General features: G+C 37.7%; 1 protein-coding gene across 5 annotated transcripts in view; it reads right to left on the bottom strand.

Annotated features, from left to right (window-relative positions):
• ARHGAP15 (Rho GTPase activating protein 15) overlaps nt 1-23,428 on the bottom strand; it is a 456,797-nt gene that overhangs the window by 169,386 nt on the left and 263,983 nt on the right. For all 5 annotated transcript variants that reach the window (XM_073305398.1, XM_073305401.1, XM_073305399.1 and 2 more), the window contains 2 exons: nt 15,372-15,494; nt 4,243-4,341 (listed from right to left, as the gene is read on the bottom strand). In XM_073305398.1, coding sequence (XP_073161499.1) covers nt 4,243-4,341; nt 15,372-15,494 — 222 coding nt within the window. The remainder of the gene's footprint in view (nt 1-4,242; nt 4,342-15,371; nt 15,495-23,428) is intronic.

The following is a 23,428-nucleotide window of genomic DNA, read 5'->3' as shown; positions in this document are numbered from 1 at the left end:
TCTGTCAGGGATGGTCTAGATAATACTTGTTTCAGAGTAACAGCCGTGTTAGTCTGTATTCGCAAAAGGAAAAGGAGTACTTGTGGCACCTTAGAGACTAACCAATTTATTTGAGCATGAGCTTTCGTGAGCTACAGCTCACTTCATCGGATGCAGCATCCGATGAAGTGAGCTGTAGCTCACGAAAGCTCATGCTCAAATAAATTGGTTAGTCTCTAAGGTGCCACAAGTACTCCTTTTCTTTTTAGATAATACTTGTCTTGCCATGAGTGCAGGGGACTGGAGTAGCTGACTTCTCGAGGTCCCTTCCAATCCTACAATTTTATGTTTCTATGATTCTTCCCACTCCGACAGAAAGTGGGAGCAAGAAAAGAATTGTAACTCTGTCACTCACAATTTTTCCCTCCGTGTACCCATCAGGTACACACCAACCTTACTCAAGGCAAAATGTTCAGTTACCATCTAGCCTTAAGGAAATAATAGACACTTTCTCTGTAGGGACTACTACACTGGACACCAAGAGTCCACTCTTTCCCCCAGTTAAGCTGGTAGCAAAAGTCCTTTTGACTGAAAGGGATCAGAGTTGGGTTCCTCATATTTTTAGGGGCAGCATTTCACCAAATATCGAAGAAGGAACAAGTAAAATGGATAGGAAAAAAAAATAATGAACATGCTCCTGAAAATGTTAAGTCAATGGACCACTCAGGTAGGGTTTGCAGAAATATTTTATTTTTTTTATTTTTTTATTTAATATTTATGATAAACTATCCTGACAGCCCTGCAATATGGCTCATGAAGAGAGAGACTCTGCACCCAGTTCCATTTCCACAGTTAGAAATAGTAAATGAGAGATTACAAAGCTGGAGTTCACAACTGTATAAACAAATGCGTATGGACTAGTTAGATCTGCTTTATGGTCTGAGAAGAGAAGTTTACTGGACACAAAGAAATCCTGTCCTTTCCGTCTATATTAAAAGGCTGGCTAAGAGGCAAACAACATCCAACAGAATCAATGGACCAGTCTCTGATCTCAGTTACGTCAGTGTGATTCCAGAGTAACTCCACTGATTTCATGGAGATAGTCTGGATACAAATTAGTGTAACTAAGATAAAAAAAGGCCAATAGCAAGTTACCTACCCAACGGTGTCAGTGTATCAGAATATCCTCTTGTGGTTTGACAGTATAATGTGAAACCATCTAGATAAGGAAACATACTAAATGGTATGTTTTATTTAGCTCACTATTAGGATTTTTTTCCTATGTGTGGCAACAATATGCTAAAATTGAAAAAAGTAAACCATGTTTTATTGTGCACAGTATGTGACATATAAGCACCTTTGTAAAATAATGGTTAAGATTATCTTGTTAACAGCACAGTTGTCCAGCAAAGCATGAATATTTGTTCTTTCTGATTCAAACAGGCAACATATAGGGCTGGACTCTTAAGATCTGTTTTTTGGATTTTTTTTAAATGAAGTATATAAGCAACATTTTTTGATACAGTACAGTATGTAGATTATATATTTTCTAAAAAGAAAAAGTAACTATGAGGGAAAAAATCTTTTCCACAACAGTGAATGTGCCAGCTGTTCTGAGTATTTAGGCCATCTTACTAAGACTATGAAAGTAAACATAAAGTTTTCATTAAATGTGCCTTTCCCATAATTGGTACATAAGTATTTCCCATGACTCTGCAGTTGAGTATCTTGGCTGGAGGCATATCTGGCCATTAGGAGGAGGGCTTTAGATCTGTTGAGTTTCAGCCATGCCGGGAGACTTGGCACCTCCACATACTGCTTCCTAATACCAACCCCAGTATAAAATGTCATCAGAAGCTTGCATAAACATTGGACTTAGCTTCACATAAATTACTGCTGTTCTGAGATAGTTTATGCCAGAACTTAGTAAAAACAACACTTAGAGTAAATAGAATATGAGTAAATGCGAGGATCTTAATCCAAGAAAATGATAATAGAAAAATGTATATCAAGTACAAACTCGTAAATACAGCACAATGAAATTTTATCTCATACCATTGAGATTAGTTTTTATTTACATACTGTATTAACTAAAATGATATACTTGCTTAAAGTTACAGCAATTATGAAAAAAGCACATGAACCAAAGAACAATAATGCAATGCTTTAAAGGATCAATTGCTCTGTAGAAACAGTGAACACATTTTCCTATTAATCCTTATGAATTCATTTGATATCCATACTGATATCTTACATACTTTGGATTTTTCTGTTATAATTTAGCATTAGCAATGGACACTAGGATAGTGAGAACCTGAAACACACAAATGATTTATACCAGCTTTCTTTTTTCTTTTCAACTTTTAACGCTTTTTATTTTGTTTGCACAAGAGTGGGGTCTGGCATAAGAAGATACAGGACAGACACCTGTAGGCATATGTAAAATACATCTATTTTAATTATTATTTATTCATCAAGAGCCAGTATCATGACCAATGGTATAAGTCTTTGGGTAGGATTCTGGCCCCAGCTGCAGCCCCCTTTACATCACTCTGGCATGAAAAGGGGTTGTAAAGGGGCTGCTGTGGCCCTAGGGAAACTCCTCAAGTGTAGAAATATGGAGCCAGTGTAAGCAGCCCTATGTCACTCTTCCATCAAGGTTTAGAGGTAAGGGAGTGATGGTCAGTATTGTAGGGTTCATGGCTGGAGCGCTCTGCACTCTGGGTATTTTAGGCTGAAGAACAGCCCATAGGCAGCCTAGGTAAGGATGCCATAAGTTACAGATGCCCAGAAGCCTTGTACTGGGGGCTGTACTACCCCCCCACTACCACCACCCATAGCCTGGATTCTGGGAGGCGCAAAGGTGTGTAAAGGCACCTTTGGCCTCCGTCCTCCTGGGTTACTCCCAGGCTACTCTAAACATCTGCAAACACCAGGTGCACCTTTTGATGAGCCTGAGCTGAGACTGGAACATGAAACTAGGCAAGTTGTACAAGGTTTGGAGTTTTCATAATGCAAATTTTGAAAAATAAAATTGATTTTCTCTCTAATCTCCATTTTTCCCTTTTGCAATCTGCTTCTCTTTTTTGCTCCTCCTCCTCCTTCTCCCACTGTAAAACTTTCTCCCTCCCTCCCTCTATATTTCTCTCCCTGTCTTATCCCCTATCAGATGGTTGTGCTTCTTTCTTTCCAAAAACACTGCTACTATCTCCCCCTGCACACTGCCTCCGTTCTGTTATTCTGTCACTTCCTGTCTACCTACCACTCTGGGAATAACAGTATTTCCAGTGCTGTCCTTTCTACTTAATTAAATCATGAATTTCCAGGAGTTTGAATCTCTAGGCCAAGTTCATTGCACCCTTCACATAAATCCAGCTAACAATCATTAAATTAAAATTGCTTTCTCCTTTGTGGTTAACTGTCTAAAGATCTTTTAATTTTCCACTGGTTCTCTTTTTTTCAGATTCTAGACAACAAAAGCACTGGGTTGTTCCATCTTTATTCTGAAAACTATCTTTTGCAAGATATACTTTTCCCATGACCCCTGGAACAAGTTGTAAACTTGTAAGAAATGGTGATTAAGTCTCACATTTTTATACAATACATTTTTAGGATTCTGTATATACTTCCAATGAAAATGACCTTCAATGAGAGAAGAAGAAAGATCAAATGTCTTAATTACATTTTATTTTGCTGTGATTATTTATGATTAAACAAAAACTCTTAAAATACAAATGAAAGTTCATCCTAACCCTGGGACAGTACTATAGCTTTGAATAACATCAATAAAAACAGGCACCAAAATGCAGAAGAGGAAAAAAAATGTAAGAGAGACTCTAAAATTACTTACAAGTTAGACTGGCATTTGTTTTGGTTAGGTAACATTGGGGACTTACCAAAAAATATAATGGCATAACAACCACAAGGGATCTTAGTATGAATGTTATGAGGGTTCTAGCACTGTAATTACCGACATTTTATGAATATTTTAGCATTGGCTTGCGCACAAAAAGTTTGCAATTGAATCAACAATATGTCAAACAGACAATATAGAGACATTAATTAGCATTAATTTGTTTTATTAATATCTCTATTGTAAAAATTAAAAAGAAAGAAAGAATCTGTAATAGCTGAGTGAATCACTAAAGTATAATTTGAACTGCATGGCTTCTCTGGCAAGACAAGTTGAGTTGTTAAGTTAGAGCATCAGTTGTAAATATGGCTGCAGGAATGAAAAACTGTGTTGAATATTAAGTTACCCACCTCTTTTTTCAACAGCTTCTATACACCGTTTTACAAATAGGGGGACTGTGGAATTTTCATGCTCACACACTAAGTGCAAATGGGAGCCAAAAACTTGATCTAAACAGAGTAAAGAAGATAAATATATTAAAACATGGTAAACAATAACTAATAAATAAATTATAATAATGGGCTTTTTGCTTCTTCAGAGGCTTGTGCATTAACCAACTACTCCTGTGTGTTTGTTAGACAGATAAAAGAAGTACCAAAGCCTTCCTGACTCCTGCAGGTTTTTATTTTATGCCCCAATTGGGATACAATTGCTCTTATAAACATAATTTGCTGAAAATTAGAGAGAATCAAGCCACAAAATTGTGATTTGTATTTTGAACCTTCCAATGTTAAGGTGTGGGATTTTGGTTCAGTAAAGCATTATGATAAGAGCCATTTCTGAAATCCAGATCTCTGTCTGGTTCAAATTTGAAACATCCAAAAGTAAATCATGCTGTCCTTGATCCTGAAAGCTCACATACGAGTAGACCCCTCCACCCACATGGAGCCCCATTGCTCATAATGGAGCTCCATGTTGGTGCATGGGTTCGATTGCACATACTAGCTTGTAGAATCAATGCCTAATTCCATCTCTACTGTAATTATTGGTCATAAAATTATCCAGCCTTTTAAAAAGTCCAGCCACAGTATTTGATTGCATCATGTCCTGCAGCAGTGAATTCCATACATTGGGTATATAAGTGGTTGCTCTGAAAAACTTTTCAGTTGCCTGAGATAACCAAATACTTCAGTATTTACAGTTCACCCAAAGTATGTCCTATGTGAAGTTTAGGAAAGTTTAAGAACCACAATGATAACGTTAAGTAATTCTAACAGCAACATTGGAAAATTTTTAAGGGCAACAACTGTACACTAAACAAAGTAATATTTTCTTCTTACATTTGCCTTTTTTATTTGTTTTCCTTGTAAAGAAACTATTTTGATAATTTATCTTGTCTAGTGCATCTGGATTTAGGAATACACTATTAGTAATTATGGTTTTGACTTCCAGTGTCAATTGCTGCTCTGTTCCTCTTAGTATTCTTTTTTGTGTAGAAGGCAGTTGGCAAAAACCCATTTTCTGTACTTTTGTATTTAAAAATGATGTACTTTTGATGGGAATAGCAAATAGGCTTCAGTGACTGAACTTGTAAATCACGCTGTTTACATACTGAATTAGAGTTTAACTAGGTAAGCTGCTTTTTAGTTTTTAAGCTTTTAAACGTTTGACCGTCATAGGATGTTCATCTCGAAACACAGCATAACCAGGTTAAACATCTCAGATTACAAGTTAGCTTTATCTTCCTCATCTCCACTCTATATTTTCTGACAAAGTATGAAAAGAGCACTCAGTAATGGGAATTTTGTAATCTAGAATCAAAATGAATCAAACAGATGAGGAAAATCACTCAATAAGAGCAGTTTAATGTTCAAATAATCTGACTGCATTATCATTATTTACCCAAAGAGACAGTCTCCATATACCTTTTCAACAGTGTACTACACTTTGAAAATTAGTACAAAGGGCTTTGATAAAACTTCTGTACTTGAGATTTTTTAGTACCATTAGAAATTTAGGAGAGCATGTAAATTTAGGAGAGCATGTTACACCATAGTAACTCCCAGAATACCAAGGATGAGTATTGTCATCCTTTACTTTCTGCACAGCAGTACTAAAGACAAACAAACTAATCTATAAAAAGAAAAGGAGTACTTGTGGCACCTTAGAGACTAATAAATTTATTTGAGCATAAGCTTTCATGAGCTACAGCTCACTTCATCGGATGCATGCAGTGGAAAATATAGTGGGGAGATTTATATACACAGAGAACATGAAACAATGGGTGTTACCATACACACTGTAACGAGAATGATTAGGTAAGGTGGGCTATTACCAGCAGGAGAGCCGCGGGGGGCGGGAAAAACCTTTTGCAGTGATAATCAAGGTGGGCCATTTCCAGCAGTTGACAAGCATGTCTGAGGAACAGTCGGGGGTGGGGAAATAAACATGGGGATATAGTTTTACTTTGTGTAATGACCCATCCACTCCCAGTCTTTATTCAAGCCTAATTTAGACAGGCCCAACAAAGAAAATAACAGAACGCCACTAGCCATCACCTTTAGCCCCCAACTAAAACCTCTCCAGTGAATCATCAAGGATCTACAACCTATCCTGAAGGACGACCCATCACTCTCACAGATCTTGGGAGACAGGCCAGTCCTTGCTTGCAGACAGCCCCCCAACCTGAAGCAAATACTCAGCAGCAACCACACACCACACAACAGAACCACTAACCCAGGAACCTATCCTTGCAACAAAGCCCGCTGCCACATATCTATTCAGGGGACGCCCTCATAGGGCCTAATCACATCAGCCACACTATCAGAGGCTCGTTCACCTGCACATCTACCAATGTGATATATGCCATCATGTGCCAGCAATGCCCCTCTGCCATGTACATTGGCCAAACTGGACAGTCTCTACGTAAAAGAATCAATGGACACAAATCAGACCTCAAGAATTATAACACTCAAAAACCAGTCGGAGAACACTTCAATCTCTTTGGTCACTCAATTACAGACCTAAAAGTGGCAATTCTTCAACAAAAAAACTTCAAAAACAGACTCCAATGAGAGACTGCTGAATTGGAATTAAGTTGCAAACTGGATACAATTAACTTACGCTTGAATAAAGACTGGGAGTGGATGGGTCATTACACAAAGTAAAACTATTTCCTCATGTTTATTTCCCCACCCCCCACTGTTCCTCAGACATGCTTGTCAACTGCTGGAAATGGCCCACCTTGATTATCACTACAAAAGGTTCCCCCCCTCCCCACTCTCCTGCTGGTAATTGCACACCTTACCTGATCACTCTTGTTACAGTGTGTATGGTAACACCCATTGTTTCATGTTCTCTGTGTATATAAATCTCCCCACTGTATTTTCCACTGAATGCACCTGATGAAGTGAGCTGTAGCTCACGAAAGCTTATGCTCAAATAAATTTGTTAGTCTCTAAGGTGCCACAAGTCCTCCTTTTCTTTTTGCAGATACAGACTAACACGGCTGCTCCTCGGAAACTAATCTATGGTACCTCAGCTCCTCCTACTCCCCCTCCCTCCCCCAAAACTATATCCACCCTCACCCAAAATTCAGTTGCACCCCTCCCATAAAGTAGTCCACAACTTGTCCTGCCCTTCTTCACAGCAGGCCAAAAGCTTCATGTTCATCATTTGCCTTCAGGGGTGCTGGAACAATTTTTATAGTGGGAGTGCTGAGAGCCATTGAATCAAGCTATGAACCCTGTATATCACAGAAACCACTTCAAGTCAAGAGGTGCAGTAGCCCTCCCAACGCCCCTAGTTCCAGCACCTCTGTTTGCCTGATAGGGTCACCAGCTCTTGCTTCCTTGTTGTTACTCTCACCCTTGCAATATAAATTGCCTTTTCTCTGTTTATGGTTGTCAGCTTGAGGAACAAGTTGGGAAAGGGGAGCAGGGAAGCAAGGCAAGACATGCTGAGAGTGCAGGCCCAGGCCGGAAAATGGTCCCCAGCATCGAAGATTCAGAACCAAAACTTCTACCAAGAATTCCACTCTGCCATGTCTTCAAATAGCCAGAAAGCCTCCCTTCTCCCTGGGTCAGAGCTTTTCAAAATCCTTGGCAAACAGACAGGTCCTGGTGATGTACACATGTTATTATGTATGTATTTTTTAACTTAATTCTAACATTTAAGGTGCTACTAATTTCAAATTTTTAAAATAGGAGTACTTAAATTAAAAACAAAACAAAACAGACCTTCTCATGTAAAAAGGGAACTCTTATCATCTGAGCAATTTTTATATTTAGATTGTAAATTCTTTGAAGTGCAGGCCTCATTTTTTTTATACAGCATATTTCTGCACTAGATGATTATTAATAAACAACATTATAATTTTTTTCTGTGTGTGTGTGTGTGTGTGTCTGTGTATCTGTATGTTCATTCTCAGAACAGTTTTAGAATGAATTGTGTGTTTGGAAAATGTAGTGGGAGTTATATAAATAGGATAGGTAGAATTTATTTTCATTTTTTAATAATTTTGAGAGATAATATATGTTTATTTCTATTTTAAAAATATTTATATTGATTTAAGTTTTGACAGTTGCAGGAAATTATGGGAGTGTTATTATTGTTATTATGGAAGTGTTATTATTGATGGAAATATTTTTTTGTCCATTTGTGTGTGTACGGTGACATTACTGATAAAAATGTAATCCTTCCAAGCCTACATATAAACCATCTCAGATACACAGAACCAGATCCTCAAAGGTATTTAGGTGCCTAACTCCAGGAGTCTGAAGCCATAGTTACTAAGAACTAGATTTTCAAAATGTGCATTTTAAGTAGGGAGTTTGGAGCAATGATGTGCAATATTTTAACCCCAAAGGAATAGAACTAGAAATAAGAAATAGGCAGTGACCACCTGTTTCTCCAAATTATTGCAGCCTGCTGTATCTGCTTGCCATATGATACAGGGAAAGGAGTTCTGGGTTTCCTGAGTCAATATATGAAGGAAGGTCCATTTCAACTCATCCAAATATATGTATTCTGCAGACTGATATGTATTCTGCAGTTTTTTACAACCCAAAAGTCCACTGAGTTAGTCAAACTTCTGGATACACAAGGAATGCAGGGTTGGGGTCACAGAAATACACTCTAGAAGGTCATGTGCATGTGTGGCAATTACATATTAGTGAGTGATCTGTTACATGTTTTGGGGTTATGTTTGTGACAAAGAATGGACAGGTTAAGTTTTCTTCATGAAAAGTTTAGCATTTCTTCCAGTGGTAATTATGTATACAGAGATTTATGATTAAAATGTACTAGTACTTCCTCCTTTGACATCTTAATTGTTTTTAAAATTTCAGTGAAGACCTGTCAAATTCTTCACATGACATGGAATGTTCTCTGATGCTAATTATATTAAAAAGATGTAAAACTGTATCTCATTTGAGGGGCAAGGGTGTCTGTAAAATGATAGGTCAGAAATGACAGGGGCAATGGACTGCATTGTCTACAGATAGCCAACGTATCAACAACTGAGGAACAATTAATTCTCTACGGTTCAGCAAGTTACCGTAACTACTATAAGTACATCATGTCTGGCATCCAGGAATCTCAAGTTACTTTCACAATTTCCAATAAGTGTTATACTTTGAAAAAACAAACAAACCCACATTGGTTTAGTGAATGGTGGTTCGAGGAAGGAACAGAGAAGTTGGAATTCTAGAGGTGAAATCCTGGCTCCACTGACATCCCATAGATTTCAGTGAGGTTAGGATTTAACCTTTGGATTTTATTCTTGAATCTGCAAACTGCTTAACCTCATTTTATCTACCTGTAAAAATGGATACAGCACTATTTACTTATCTTATAGTTAATGTTTTGAAACACACTTTGTCATCTTTCTTAGATAACAGGTGCTAAGTATTATTATTGCCTTCAACTGAAGGATCATATTGGCAAAAGGGCAACATGAGGCTAGTTGTCACACCACTGTTACAGTTGCTAAGCAATGAAAAAGGCTACAGTAAACATTTAAACCAATCTACTTCCTTCTAAAAAGTATTATTTTAGAAATGCAAGATTATTTAGTGACTGAATATGCAGCTGGATGCCAAGAACTCCTGAGCTGAAAACCAAGTTCTGCCCCTGACACTGTATGACTTTGATCCAAGTCACTTAATTTCTCTGAGTTTCCATTTCCTTGTCTATAAAATGGAGATGGTAATGCTTACATCACAGTATGTAGATTCTTATAACTCTCATGCTTGTGCAATATTTTTATGCTTGTACAATGTTTTGGAAACACTTTATACAAGTGCTAAGAGTTAATTTTTGTAGGCAACAATTTGATATTTCTTTTCTTTTTTTAACTCACTTATTGAAAAAAATAAATTATTGCTCTTAAAATGTTCTTCTTTAATATCTATAAATATTTTAAATCACTGTAAGAGAAGAAAGTAACCAGAACATCTTTTCATATAATGAAAACAATAACTGTTCCCAATAGATAAAGGAAGCAAAAGAGGGTTTTGTTTGATTTATCTGTATTAGGGCACTTCAGAAATCCACTTTTTATGATTTGGAAAAAAAAAAGATGTACACAACACTTCTAACGTCTTGTTATAACAGTTTATGTTTCCTATCCAGCTTATTTAACTCAGATGCCTGGGCAATAGACACAATTACCACCTTATGGAATGCTACTTAAATTTAAATGTTCCCCTCTGAGTAGAAACCCACTTCATCTTCTCTAAGTTTATTCCAGCTTCTCAGGAATTATTCCCTCTATAAGCTCCTAAAATTCTCTTCTTCTTCATTTAAAAATTTTAACTAATGATTATTCAGAAGTATCTTTTATTGTAACAAAGGAAATTCTCATACAGTGGACTCTGTTCACAAGAACTTGAACAAAGGAGCTACATACTATGCCCCTATATAGCTTTAATCATTCACTCTTTCAGCTGTTATCAATTTAAAACCAATGAAACTCCCACACTGAGTCCATTTGAGCATTCAATTTTAATATTTTGGGCATCTGTAGTTATTCTGAATTGGCTGCAAAAGCAGAACTAACAAGTTAAGCTCTAACCATAAGTCTACATCAGGCTGGTAAACCATGCATCAAACACAGACAGTTAGTCAATACCGTAGAATGAAAAACCAACAAGCATTTTAAAGAAGAGCAATATATTCATAATATGTTTGGCAGTATGGTTTGCATTACACATCCTTGATATCTATGCATTAAACTTTCTATTCAAGATGGTGGTATCTGTGACAGCGTTCTATGCTGATATAAAATGATCCACCAAAAGGGGATGGCATGGACACTAACAAAACTGTAAGATATAAAATGATCACTACAGCTGCTATTAATTGCTCATTATGGTGAACAAGCCCCTTCAAGTTTGCAAGCTCACTGCCAGGAGCCTGACAGACATACTCTTCACTTGCAGCTTGTGCAGTCCAAGTCTGAGCTATTTACTCTAAGCTGCAGAAACCTAGAAAATGGGAGACAATACTGCTGTAAAATGAACATTTAAAACAAGATCACAGAAGTCACAGCTGCATTTAGAATGTTACTGCTTAATTATTTTTGGTGTGTATGTATGCAATATGGCCAAGTCCTCACAGAACTCTTAGCATGTCTATTTCTTTGATGTTTTAATTAAAACACAAGCACAAGTGCACCATTGGAAAAAATATTAGTGCAATTGGAAAAATGGAACATCACTGTTCTAATTCTGGAAAAAAGAGTAGGTGGCCTGGTAGTACCATCCCTACAGGTTTTTGGGAAGACAAAGCTTTTAATGAGATGCAATGCAGTGCATACCAAAGGCAAATAAATGCTGATCTATCTCTGCTACAACTTAATTTGGACAGTTGGCTTGCTAACAATTTTTATCAGAGCCTAAGTTGAGAAACGTATCCTCTCTACACGTATCCTCTTAAATGTTGAGGGTAAGATAGGGGTAAAGAGAGGCAGAGAGACTCAAATGAGTATCAAACCAGTAATTTTACAATTATTGGGTTGGGGGGGCATTGAAAAAGGCAGTTTCTATATATTCAGTGTATGTGGCAGGCAGGGTGTCTTGTAGTGGAAGTTGTATTGAAATTACAGGCCATCACTTAAGTGTGAGGGGATTCCTGGTCCTGCTTGCAGGCTCTGTAGGGAATTGTGTGATTTGGGTCTTGTGCAGTCAATCTGCAAAGAGCAAGCCTAGTGCAAGGTGTGGTGGGTTGTGCCTCTCTGCCTTAAGGAGCACCCTGCTTTCATTCTCTGAGTTTTGGGTTCTTATGTGTTATCATTCTGAATGCCAAGAAATAAAGTAGCATTATATCGCAGCCTTCCAGCATAATGAAATCATTATGGTCTAGTCTTACAAACACTAATGACTCACATAAGGAATGTAATTCATGTATATAAGACTGGGGTCCATATCATTTTAATGGCATTAATTGTTTAAGGTTTCCATAAGAAATGATATACTTCTACACAGAAAGATATGTAGGCCCAGTTTTTCAACAGTTATTAGGTGCCTAAAGATACAGAGAGAGGCCTAGAGGGGTTTTCAAAAATGTCTAAGTGCCTATGTTCCATTGAGTCAGTCGCCTACGTGCTTTTGAAAATCCCATTAAATGCCCATCTGCATCTTCATGGACGTAAATATATTTCAAAATCTGGCCCTTAGTGCCCAGATAATTAGATGTCACTGAAAATAAGTGGGATAGTGCAAACCAAGAAAAATAACCTTGCACATTTCAGAGTCTGATGAACCTTATATTTAAAATACATGTGCAAATCACATTTCCATGTGAATCTGCCACTCTCCTTCATGTATAAGTTATGTTTCTTTAAAACAAAGGTTTGTTAAGGGTTAAGTGACAGTAACATAATCTCCAGATTTTCTAATTTCTGTACTGATGGATCAAAGTACCCCAAGAGAAAAACGTACAATTTAATTTTGAAGCATATATATCCCAAGTTAGGCTACTGTTGAGAAATGTGTTGAGTCCTCTGGCCAAGAGTGCACACATCAGTGACAAACAGAGAAGAGGACTGCCTTTAAGTGAATTTACCACCTTAAAATGTATTCACTCTTGACTATAATTTATGTGTTAAATTTATTGGAGTTTTGGTTCCAGTGTGACACACAAAGTGAAAAATCAATACAGATTTGAGCGCTTTCTAGTGCCCTTGGCAAATATGAATGGCACTTGATGAAAAGTGAAGGTTTTCATAGCACCTACGGTGCCACTGCTTTGGTGTAATTATCACCACATGCTTTACAGATATTTATATCAATTCTTCACTAGCCCATAGAACAGCTTTTGTTATAAGTTTGGCACTGAGATGTCCTGCAAGGCGATAGATGTACTTTTATTGAAAGTATTAATTCTGTTAAGGGATTTATAATTCTGACAGAAGTATTCCCCCTCGGGAATTAAAGTTACTATGTATGTTCTCAGAGTTGGAGGAATTTCTTGTAAAAATTGGTCAACATTCCCCCCCTCCCCAACCCCCAGAATAGGGGAAATAAACAGTTTTGTGATGTTTCTGAAGCCATTTAATTCACCTTTAGGGAAAAAAATAGATACATTTTAAAACATGAAATTTGTAAACCCTTTATTTTTAATCTGGATAGTTGCAATTTGCTATTTAAAATATTGTAATATAAGCCTAAAAATTAACACTTAAAAGTGGTCTATGTGTAAGCCCTGCAACTGCATTTTCATAACATTATAAAAGATTAAGGGATAAACTCTACTGAAAACAATGAAGGAACCTTATCAAATGAGCATTTCACATAGACTTACTGTAGATTGGAATTAAGCCCTACTAACGAATCCTGACTCATTTGCATGGCCAGAACCTAATCCTAATGAATCTTCTTGGAAGAAAACTAACATGTTTTCTGTACAGTTACATTAGTTTATTATTAAAACTCTGCTAGGGAATGCAGATCCTGACTCACTATGGCAGAACATAATGCATCTGGGTTTTCCATATAAGAACTTCCCAATTAGAACCAGGCTGTGTTAGTGAATCAGGAGTCTAATGCAACTATATCTGAAAACAAATGCATCTGGTTTTCCTACAGAGATACATTAGAGGATGGATTTGAGTTATCCTAATGAATCTGGATTTGTTAGTAGGGATCACATATGATCCCTGTGTGACACCACAGGAGATTCATCAGCTACACTTTATTAAACTGCAAATAACCACCCTTAAATACAGAAATTAAAAGACTATAAATTACAACACAAGCTTCTGCTCTGATACTGTAATAATTGAAACAAACTAAAATGATGCACTCAGATCCCACCCTCGACCCAAATTGTGCAGTAAAGTGGCATCCAAACCCCTTACATATTATAATGAGGTACAATAGTCAATTAGGGATAGATTCTGAAAGTTAGGCACACAACTGCACACATAAATGTGCATGTGACTAATTTATGTTTGCAAATACCTGATGTATATGTGGGGGAAGATTTTCAAAAGTGTCTAAGGGATCTAGAATCACAAGTCTCATTGACTTTCAGTGCAAGTTGTGCTTGTCAATCCTTTAGACACTTTTAAAAATCTCTCCCAAAATAATCAAGAATTTATGTGCACATGTTTGTGTGTGCCTAACTGTGAAAATCTGACCCATAATATTTTAGAGAGTAAGGGTTAGATCCTGAGGTGATCCCACACATTGCTCTGAGCACTGTGGAGGGCTGGGTGAAAGCAGCTTTCTGCCACCACTTTGATCTTGGGCAAAGGTGGTAGGTTTAACCCCTAAAGCCATTGACTGCTAACTGACGGCTGCTGGCTCAGAATTGCTGGCACCCAAGGGGTGCCAAGGCATTGTGGCAAAGAACACATATCTAGCCAGTCTGCATATACAGTTGCAGTTTTTGCACATACTAATTGGTGAGTGTGCAAATTTTTCAAGCACAATTCCAGAAGATATTTGAATATATGGTCTTCCTTGACTACTGGTGGTCAGAATACCAGCAGTTACAAGATAACAGTACCTACACTTTGGAAAACAGCATTCCTGAGATCAGCTAACAAAAGGTAACAATGTTTTTTCTCTATTATTATATATAAAATATATATATTTAAAAAAACTAGAACATCTAATACACACACACTATATCTATCTATCTATCTATCTATAAAATTTTATCTTACAAAGAACTAGATATATTGGTTAGACAATGAAGGTGTATAGCATGCTTCTTTACAATGTAGCTGGTGTACAACTGTGTGAAGTGTGAGGGTGTCTAGAATATGCACACCAAAATAACAACTGAAGAAGCCAAGCAATACAGAGATACATTTAGCTACATGTTGTTTTAGTCAGAAAAGCCTAATTCTTACGAAACTGAATGAATTCTCTGATACACAGCAGAAAAAAATATCTAACAAGAAATGACTGCAAAATCCAAATAGTCTTATGCATTTAATTGGTGACAGGAATGAAAATATTGTGAAATAGGAACACTCATTAATGAACTTTCAGTTTTTACTCAGAAAAATAGATAAGAGAAAACACACCTTTAATAAGTCCCTTTTCTTGCAATGTTTTCAGCGAGGGTCTTCGGCTGATAAACTTCTTTAATCTGCTTTTGACTCGATTTCTGTCATTTGTATCAGAGGCACTGTAGTTCAGTCTGAAAACTGGAGAAAAAAGAAAATAAAAGTTACATTTCTAGTAAAGCTACATTTTTAAAACTAGTAGTACTTCATGCAAATTTTCTTGAAAACAATGGCCATGTCCACCCTTGAGAAATCAGACAGTAGGTCAGTAGTATAGCTGGTTGGATAGTACAAAGAGTTTGATTAATATTTGTGTGAAAAAACATGATGCGTTCACTCAGTATTATTCATGGAGTCATATTATTTATTGTTCATAAATATTTGGATGGCCACCAGTTTACTTGTGAAATGTTCATGAATCCCAAGAGTTTCACATGGATAATTATTCAACTGAAAGTTCCAGTTGGAAGTGTGCTATATGTTATTATCGGGATACTATTTTTATGAGAAGGGGTGGGTTGATCACAGCACTGGTGATGGTCTGAATCCCCTTGCCAAGTCAGATTAGGCATCCCATTATTGTTAATACAGTTGTAGAAAGCATGGCTTAATAGTAAGAAACATATGCAAGATGCATTAATTTATGGAAGAAAAAGTGTTCCAATTCTAACTACTACATTTTATTATATTTAGGTATTTACTGCACTGAGAAACCTTTGGGCTAAGTTCTCTTATGGCTTATGCCAGCAAGATGTGGGTCCCACTTCCTGAGAGTCCACAGGAGCAACCCGTGATGATGCAAGTCAGCTATAACTTCTTGTCTTCTGCGGTGTCCACAGAGAACTGTCACAGCCCCCTAAATGGGCAATACCGATGGCAAGAGGCATCCCCAGGACCCCAGAATATTCCCTACTTCAGCATTCAGCACGCCTCCATGTTTATATTGTTCCATCCTGTGTTTAAAGCAGTAAGTAGGGATTCTGTGTAAGAAAATCTCTATGAGGATTCCCCAGCCTCACACATCCTAGGAGATCTGTGGGAGGCCAGAAATATCCATTTTTTGCCCCTCATGAGGCTTTTCCAGTTTCCCTGGCCCTGGCTCTGGCAGTCCCTAAGTCACTTGGAGGGCTGTGAACAAAAGGTTATATAGCAAGATGCTATACAATCTTTTCCAGTAAGATCTCCAGGGCTGGATGGGGATGAGATCTGTCTCCTGGCCCACTCAGTCTCCATCTCATTCCTTTCCATGGACCTTTGACTGCAGAGAGCACCTCCTCGCAGAATTGCTCACCGGAAAGGTAGCTGGTCCGCAATTCTTCATGGAGAAGAGGAGATCCACAAGTTTACAGTTCCCTCTCTGTGCTCCTCTAAGAGAGAAGATTCAGCCTTCCAGTGGCAGAGCTTCTATGGAGCATTCAGGGCCCCTCTCCTTTCATAACTTCTATGACAGCATGGTTATAGAAGTACAATCCTCCCCCCACATGAAATATCCCCCCAGGATGCAACTGTCCTCCCTAGAAGGATCTGAGAAAAACATTATAGAGGGAAATCATGATATAGATTATGCTGGGTTTTGTAGCAAGCAGTTTCACATTAGTTATAAATAAAAACAGAATGCTAAAAGGTGCACAAGTATAAAACAGTGATGATAAAAAGGGTCCTCTTAAAGAACAGTACAAAATCCTGGAATAATGTGGTTTATATTACAAATCTGATTTTAACAGCCAACCTTATAAAACGGTTTACACTTTGCTGTTGTCAAGGGAGCAAAACTTGCCAAATTGTTCATTTTAAGTAAATATAACCATAACCAATTAAGGAAAGCAACATTTAAACACATGCCTGTGATAATCGGAGCATAGTTTGCTTCTGATTTCACTACTGATTTTAACTGAAGAGTGTTCAATTTTCCCACAGCACTAAAATGACCCCACACATACTTCCACAAACTAGTAATCACACAGGACAAATAAAACAACACTTTATTGGAAAATACACAGTTTGGTACAATAATCCATCATTTATGAAAAATAGACTTCACATTTTTAATGGTAGCATTCTTAGGGCGATGCATCATAGAATATAAAGATTAGTGTTCAATTGGTTGACTCTTTTGTTCACTTTATATTTTAGAACTTTTTGTTCAAATTAGGCAATCCTTGGCAAGGATAGGCTAAAATTCCAAGTCACTCAGCCTTGCTATAAAAAGAATAACAAATGGATGCTTCCAGTTCTGCATCTTAAGGGTACTTTGAAACAGTAACGTGAATTGTATTTAGTTTTCTGACTGTGGCTATGTGGCTTAAGTTCATTCTCTCCATAGTAGTTCAATTTTTCTTTTCTTGCTCCCAAGGTGCAGCCTCTCCATTTCAAATATGGCACAAGTAAAACCACTCAGTTACTTTATGCCTGCCACATTTCTCAGTCTGCAGAAATCCTTATAAATTATAATTCACATAACGCCTGCTTGCACTTCAGTATTAACTCTGACTAACACCAAATTTGTTAAGATAATTTAACAGATCCCAATGTGGTTCACATTGAAGAACAGTTTGATAGGGGATCTACAATTCAATTTGTGGGGTAAATAATCCTTATGCACAGAAAGATGTTTTATTCCAGCTCTGTAGTTTTATACCTAAAACAGCAACTATGGTGTTAAAACTACATCTAGAGGTAGGAATCATTATTGTCATAGACACTTTTTGTATATTCCATGTCAGATTATATATAGCATGGAGAAAAACAACAGCAAAGCCAATTTTGATGAGTTTCTTATATTATGCTGGTAAGTCACCAGACATGCAAGTCACCAGAGGGAAACCTCCCAGAAATTCAAGGGTTTGGGTAATATGATCCAGAATTGAGCGCTGGCTAGAAATACTCTTGCTGGGATCTTGTTTAGAAATATATTTTTTCCTGCCAAACCACTGCTCTCGTGGTATCCCCATGTAATAATGGCTTTGTTTTATATTTGGAAATGCAAAGAGACCTAGATGTTGTTTCCAAATGAAAAAGTGTAGTTATACAACAGAAAGATTATAACAAACAGCTTTGTATAGTACTTCACTTTTTCAAATTTCAGACTACGGGTGTGACTAGTGAAGATCTTCCATTAATGGAAGTTGGCAAACTCAAACAAATTAACTACCAACTGTATGTAACAACTTGGCCATCTAGCTGTCCATTAGTTAAAATGACTGTCTGCAGTCGGTTTGGAATCCTTGAGTCTTCTTCTTCTTGTTCTGCATCTGCCATCTGTAGAGGCTGCTCTGTTGATTGTTCTTTCTGAGAAACAAACTGTAGATATGTCAACAGTTTCTGTTGAACTCCCCATGGTCGGTCTCACTTACATATGATCTGGGCGCTGAATTCTTTTTCTTTGTGGCAGCTGGAGTTGTCCATCCTTTTTCTCCATCCAATATATGAACACGATCACCAGGTTCTAGACCTGACAGTTCTCTAACTGACTGGCATCTATTGTAAAAGTGTTCCTAAGCTCTTTTACCCTTTTTATCAATTTTAGCTACTCTATGTTTGGCCACTTTGGAGATAGGTTCTTTTCCAAAGTTGGAACATAAGTTCTGAGTTGTCTTCCCAACAGGAGTTGTGCTGGACTACATCCAGTAGCTGCTGTCAGTGTTGATCTGTAACTCAGAAGAGTGATGAAAGGATCTTCCTGCTGTAAGATTTTCTTGGCTGTCTATATAGCTATCTCAGCCTCTCCATTCACTTATGGACTGCCAGTAATATGATCAAAATCATACTTCGTTAGGAATGACTTAAATTCTGCTGCAGTGAATTGTGGTCCATTGTCCATCACTGGTTGTTCTGGAATACTGATGTCAGAAAAAGTGCACTTCAGTTTCTTGATAACACTGCAACACGTTAGGTATTTCAAATACATGATATTTCTGTATGACTGGAAAAATAATCCATTACAATGAGGTAATGATGTCCTCTGAATTGGTATAAATTTGCAGCTAGTCTATTCCAAGGTCTGTCTGATAGAGGTGTTTGTATACTGTATTGTTCAGCATAATCTCTGAAGTTGATTTGTACTGGATCTCCTTTCAAAAATCTAATATAATCAAATCCTCGACAGAGTTCCTCCACCTTTCTCACTAAGCCCATCATGGCTATTGTGCTGCAGTTGAGAAGCTGTTGGTCTTTGATCCTTTGTTCACATGAACTCTGAATGAACTTTGAGCAGGGGCTTCCAACCCCTGATATTCTATGATTCTGAGGTCCCTTCCAACCCTGATATTCTATGATTCTATGAATGCATAGCTTTGTCTTTCTAAGTTGTTTCTATGGTGAAGTGGCCCATGCAGTTCAAAATACCTGCAGAGCTAGTCAGAGCTGTGTCAGGTGACTTCAGCTATGGGATGGATTGAAGGTGATTGTAGGTGCCTCCTGAGATGACTGTGATGTCAGCTCTTGAATTCATTTTAAAGTCAATAGTCTTTCTGTGAATATTCAATTTCAGTCACCAGGCAGGTTCTATGTCATCACAAGTGATAGACACCAGAAACAATGGTTCTTTATTGTCTGTAATATGAGTCAACTGCCTGCCTGCTTAGGTGAGGCAAACAGCTGCAAAATGTCCACATTTCATGCATTCATTACACCGAGTGCCTCAGCCTGGACATGCATCTTATCTTGGGATGTTACTTTTTTCACACCTTGTGCATGTAGGCTAGAATTTGTCCCTCTTAGGCATTGTCTACACTATCACTGTAAGTTGATCTAAGTTACACTAGTTAAGTTACATATGTTATGTAACTTAAGTCTATGTAACTTACATCAACTTAAAGTGGCATCTATACTGTGCTATGTCATTATGTCAATGGGAGATTCTCGTTGAGGTGGAGTACTGAAGTTGACGGGAGAGCGCTCTCCCATCAACTTAGTGCGTCTTCACCAGACCCACTAAATTGATGCCACTTCATTAATAGCAATGCCAATTTAGTGCAAAAGTGAAGACAAGCCCTTAGCCTAGGAGTTTTCTCTCCTTCCCTCGGGATTTTATGGTAATAACTTTTAACACTCGAGTTTCTGTTTGTAGCTTCTCAGTTAGTTTCAGATTTTTCAAGTTGCTCCTCACTTTTGTTCTATTGTTTGACTAATTCTGATGTCTTTGCTATCTATATATATGGTTAAATCTCTCAACTACTGTGAAAGGTTTTTGCCTGTTAATTCAATAACCAGCCTGTCTGATTTTCTCTTTTTGCATTCCCCAAGTCAGTTTTTAGCCAATGCTTGCAGCGCTTTTGTGAAATATGCAACATTTCCCACTCGTTCTCTGGTGACCGCTTGCTCTTTCATAAACCACATTTCTCTGGGGTTATAAAGTATGCATCAAACAGCCTTTTATAGTAATCTTTGTGACTGTCTTCAGGAAAGTCAAAGGATTTAAAGGTATGCTCTGCTTGCTTCCCCATAGCATATATTAAAGAAGATACCTGTATATCTCCACTTTCTTTGTGGAATTTATTTGCAATGTGAAATCTTGCAAAATATTGTTTCCAGTCTGTCCATTGTGAAGGTTTGTCAAAGCTGGAGTTCTCTGAGCTTTGAAGAGTGGCAAGTTGATGAGATCCTGCAACCTTTGTTGCTTTACTCCCTCTGTCTGCAAGCTTTGTTGCTGTTCCTTTTGTTTTCAACCTTAGTTGCTATATTCCTTCTGTTTCCAATCTTAGTTGCTATGTTCCTTCTGTTTCTATTCTTAGTTTACTCTTGATACCATATCATGATCTTGTGTACCAGATATGGACTAATCACAGAACCTGCTTACACACCAGATATGTTCAGCATAAGATCCTTCCCTGCTCTTCCAGATCAGGCTGACGCTCATTTAAATAAGGTCTTTTATGCACAGTGCCACCTAGTGGCTGAACAGTATAATACAGTTTAGCATTCCATTACACCTCCAACACTCATTTTAAATAGGTATTTCAGTTGGTACCATTATATTGGCTATTCTGACATATGATGGAACAAATTCTGGAGCATTGTTTAAAGTGCACTACACATACATGCTTCAAAAACAACATGATCCAACCAGTAAAGACCCGTGTGAATGTTATTTCCCCTCTCTCCCTGCACAGATTATTCCCACTGGAAACACAAATAGTTTTTGAGAGAGGAAAGGGGAATGAATGCTTGTCTGTGCTGGGCAAGGAAACCTTTACAGAATGTGTAGGTGAAAATTACAGAAGGCAAAATGTCATTCTAAATTTTCCCTTGCCAAAAATGAGATCAGGACACTACATTCCAGCAGCAAAAGGATAAGGAGAGGTTGCACTTTCACGATAAAGAGATTGCATTATGGTACTTGTATGAGGTGACCTGAAAAATACTATTTCTTTTGTTTATCATTTTTACAGTGCAAATATTTGTAATAAAAATAATATAAAGTGAGCACTGTACACTTTGTATTCTGTGTTGTGATTTAAATCAATATATTTGAAAATATAAAAAACATCCAAAAGTAGTTAATACATTTCAATTGGTATTCTGTTGTTTAAAGTGCGATTAAAACTGCGATGAATCATGATTAATTTTTTTAATCACGATTAATTTTTTTAGTTAATCACGTGAGTTAACTGTGATGAATTGACACCCCTAATCATAAACCTCTGTAACTGTGTAAGTCATCAAACAGGAAAGGATTAATTAATGTAAAATGATGGCTTCCTACAGAAGATGTTATGTCCTGTCCACCAAGGAGGTTCACTGACAGCAAACGAGCCATTGTGAAATATCAAAAAACAAAGACTTTGTTAATTTCTCCCCCTCCACACCCATGAAGAGAAGACGTGCATGTGGACTCATGCCATCAGCTTGAACTCTGTCAGAAGGGAATAAAAATGCCTGACAAGAAGAAAATGGATCTCTATGCTGCTTGGACTTTGAAAGGGCAAGATTTCTAAGCACAAGCAAGGGATTCACAGCTGCTTAGTCAAGGTTGGCCCTTAGCGACATAGAGAGCTTGCATATTACAGCAGCTTCAATCATCTTTTGAAACCTAAGACTATAACTTGTATGTGTGTATGTTTACCTGTTTAATCTTATAAATAACTTTCATTTCTTTTTCATAGTTAATAAATCTTTAATTTATTATAGGATTGGCTACAAGCGTTGTCTTTGTGTACGATCTAAGGTGCAGTGACTTGGGGTAAGTCACTAGTCCTTTGGAACTGGGAGTAACCTGAATATTGTTGTGATTTTTGGTGTAAGGGACCATCTGTCACAAAGACAAGCTTTCCTGGGTGGCAAGATAGACTGGAAGTACACAAGGGCACAGACAGGACACATAATAGGCTGGGGAAGACTCTGCCTCCCCAAACAGCCCCATGTGGCTCCACCCACGCTCCTTCCCAAGGCTCCCTCCTGCTTACCGCTAGTTGACTCAGCCCAGGCGGGGCTGCTTCTCTTTCGGGAAGCCTGCTGGGGTTGAGGCTGGACCTAGGGAAGCTGGGACTTGGGGTGGCTGGGGCTCCATGGTAAGGCTGTCACTTAAGGATCTTAAGTGCACTCTATACGTCTCTAGGGAAGCCTGGCAACAGGAGACAAGATGGTCATCACATCACAAATCACGGACCAGGCTACAGCATCAGCTTCCTATAAGGAGGCCAGCAATGATGTTCTTGCTCAAAGTTCACATACAATTATGAAGGCCTTAAATTGCTTGTGGTGCTTCTCTGGTAAATGTTTAATAAAGCTGTTAAACTTATTGTAATTAATAAAGTCATATCCTGACATCAACACTGTTGATTAGCAAGTCTGAATTGTAAAGTCGCTGAGGAGTAATTCTTGTGATTGGATAGATGGCGTAATTTCTGATCTTTGTTGAAAGGGGTAGACTTTGTACGGTATTATCTACCAGGCTTATTAATTGCTTCTACCACCAAGGAATTCTGTGACAGGTGTGAAAACAGAAATTCTGAGTATTTGGCTGGAACATAATATACAGGTGGAAGGTGCTTAACTGGAGTCTGCCAGATAGCCTTAGCAGGCTCAATGAAGCCTCATTCACAGAAAGGGTCACACACGCAGAAGCTGTACTATAT

The sequence above is a fragment of the Lepidochelys kempii genome, chromosome 11 (genome assembly GCF_965140265.1).
Source record: "Lepidochelys kempii isolate rLepKem1 chromosome 11, rLepKem1.hap2, whole genome shotgun sequence".
Classification (NCBI taxonomy): Eukaryota; Metazoa; Chordata; order Testudines; family Cheloniidae; genus Lepidochelys; species Lepidochelys kempii.
The sequence above is the reverse complement of the archived record's forward strand: the minus strand, read 5'-3'. Positions and strand labels throughout refer to the sequence as shown.